This window comes from Schistocerca gregaria, unplaced genomic scaffold (assembly GCF_023897955.1).
Source record: "Schistocerca gregaria isolate iqSchGreg1 unplaced genomic scaffold, iqSchGreg1.2 ptg000665l, whole genome shotgun sequence".
Taxonomy (NCBI): Eukaryota; Metazoa; Arthropoda; class Insecta; order Orthoptera; family Acrididae; genus Schistocerca; species Schistocerca gregaria.
In genome coordinates, this window is record NW_026062048.1 from 293162 (window position 1) to 295334 (window position 2173).

At 31.2% G+C, this 2173-nt stretch overlaps 1 protein-coding gene across 1 annotated transcript; it reads left to right on the forward strand.

Moving 5' to 3' along the window:
- Nucleotides 1–551: 551 nt before the first annotated feature.
- LOC126318327 (uncharacterized) lies at nucleotides 552–1317 on the forward strand. The gene is made up of 2 exons (XM_049993321.1): nucleotides 552–629; nucleotides 706–1317. Exon 2 carries the CDS (start codon nucleotides 763–765, stop codon nucleotides 1198–1200), a length of 438 nt encoding a protein of 145 aa, XP_049849278.1. The 5' UTR covers nucleotides 552–629; nucleotides 706–762; the 3' UTR covers nucleotides 1201–1317.
- Nucleotides 1318–2173: the final 856 nt, after the last annotated feature.

Consider the following 2173-nt stretch of genomic DNA (forward strand, 5'->3'; position numbering starts at 1 on the left):
TTATGAACAGTGTGAATAGATAGATAGAAGAATGTGTATGAGTAGTACAGATAGATAGAAGAGCATGTATGGATATACATGATTTCTACTTCTTCTACAAGGAATTCGATATTTATCAAATAACTATATTAATAGACATATGCGAATCTAGTTTTGAGTTATAGAGAAAATTGGATAAGGTGAAGGTGATTTGGTATAGATCAAGGTCTCTAGTTAAATGCTCGGAAAGTAATTCAGTTATAATACAGACTATATCTGTATGAAAATTCAATTCAATAACTTGAATTAACGCATTATTTGAACATAAATGAATATGCTTTCGCGTTATGAAGAAAGTTGGATAAGGTCAAGTTGAACAAGACATCAGGAAAATAATCGATTTACCAATTTTCTACAACATCGGGTATGCTGGTACCAAAGGTTTTTGGTATATCTATTCAACAATTACAGCGTATATGTACCAGTATATGATTTTAGACATATTCCTATAAATATATTAACTCTGTCAAAATTACACTCGGTTTTGGCTGCCTAATAAATAATTCAGTGTGTTTTTTAGGTACACTTAGAATGGTGGTGTGTTAGAAGGTAATAATTTTTACGCCTAATATTTAACAAAATTCATACAGGTACAGAAAGCGAGACATTTTTTTTAATCAGAATTTTTTCTAAAAATATAACAAATATGTCATACATCAACTAAAGGCTTAAAGGTACAAAACCAGCCTACTAGCGTGTAGTGTTTGGCGGTAAAAGAAAAAAATGGCAGGATATTATTGGCATAGCATTGAAAAAATAAAAATGCCAGATGGAATACGTGCAGGAATAGATAAAGATGGAGGATATTTGTATGTTGGAAGAGCTTTTCATAATGGTGACCTTCTGCCTGCCAAAGTTGTTCCAAATCATCATTGTGCTTATGTTGCATGGGGAGGGAAAGAACACAAAAAGATTGAATATGAGATACTATGTAAAAGGTCTTGCACAGTGATCTGGGAACAAGCTAAAGATGGAGCCGTTCCTCCAGGCGCAATTCCTGTTGGCTTCACTTCCGATGACGAAAAACTTTACGTAGGGCGGGTCTTCCACGATGGGACTCAGACTCCTGGAAAAGTTCACCCCAGTCACGGTGTTTGTTACATTCCTTACGGTGGAAGTGAAATTGGTTTTTCATCATACGAAGTTTTAATACTTCAGTGATAGAATGAAGGCAAAGACCTCAATAAGTAAGTCAAAGTATATTTTTTGATTTGGAGACTATATATATATATATATTTTTTTGTTATACAACCACATCTATATATATATGTGAATGAATTAGCATAGATATGTAGACAGACATAATAAAAATATATAGTGATGATAAAAACAATTATATTAATAAACTCATTTAATGTATAAAAATATTGTATATAACATATATAGAGGTAATAATGAAATGATTAAATAGAGAAATATATCTAATGATAATATAATGTAATACTGAAATATAATAACTGATATGCATATTAAGGTGTGATAGAATGATAGGGGAATGGATAACAAGACAGGATGATGTGATGATGGGATAGGATACTAAAAAAGATTTTGTGGGTATATGTAGATAATCGATATGATATAATGTCTAAAAAATATGTGAACAGCATGAATAGATAGAAGAGTGTGTATGTATAGGTAATATGATATAACGAGAAATATATGCATATAATTGCGTTAATGTGCATAATATGATAGAGTTAGTGAATGCATAGATAGTATGATAGAGTGAATGAATCTGTGTAAGTAGTAATATGTAGGTATATAATGTGATACAGTTTGAGTGTATGCATATTTTGCTATACTTTGTGTCGATGACATAATCTAGATTGGGATGCGGATAATGTGATGGAATGTAGGAGTATGTGGAATAGTATGATAAAATGACGAATATACAGATAGTATGACGGAGAGTGTAAGTGTGTGAGGTAATATGACAGGAGGTGTGAGTATGTAGGGGACGATATGATATAATAGAAAAATATGTGTAGATATTATGTATATAACATGATAAAATGTGTAGATTTATAGACTATAATAGAGGATGTATATGTGATAATATAGTAAAACGAATAAGTTAGGTAGTATGGAATAGAGAAAGTAGGTTAAAGTGGTATGATAGGTTGAAGGAATAGAG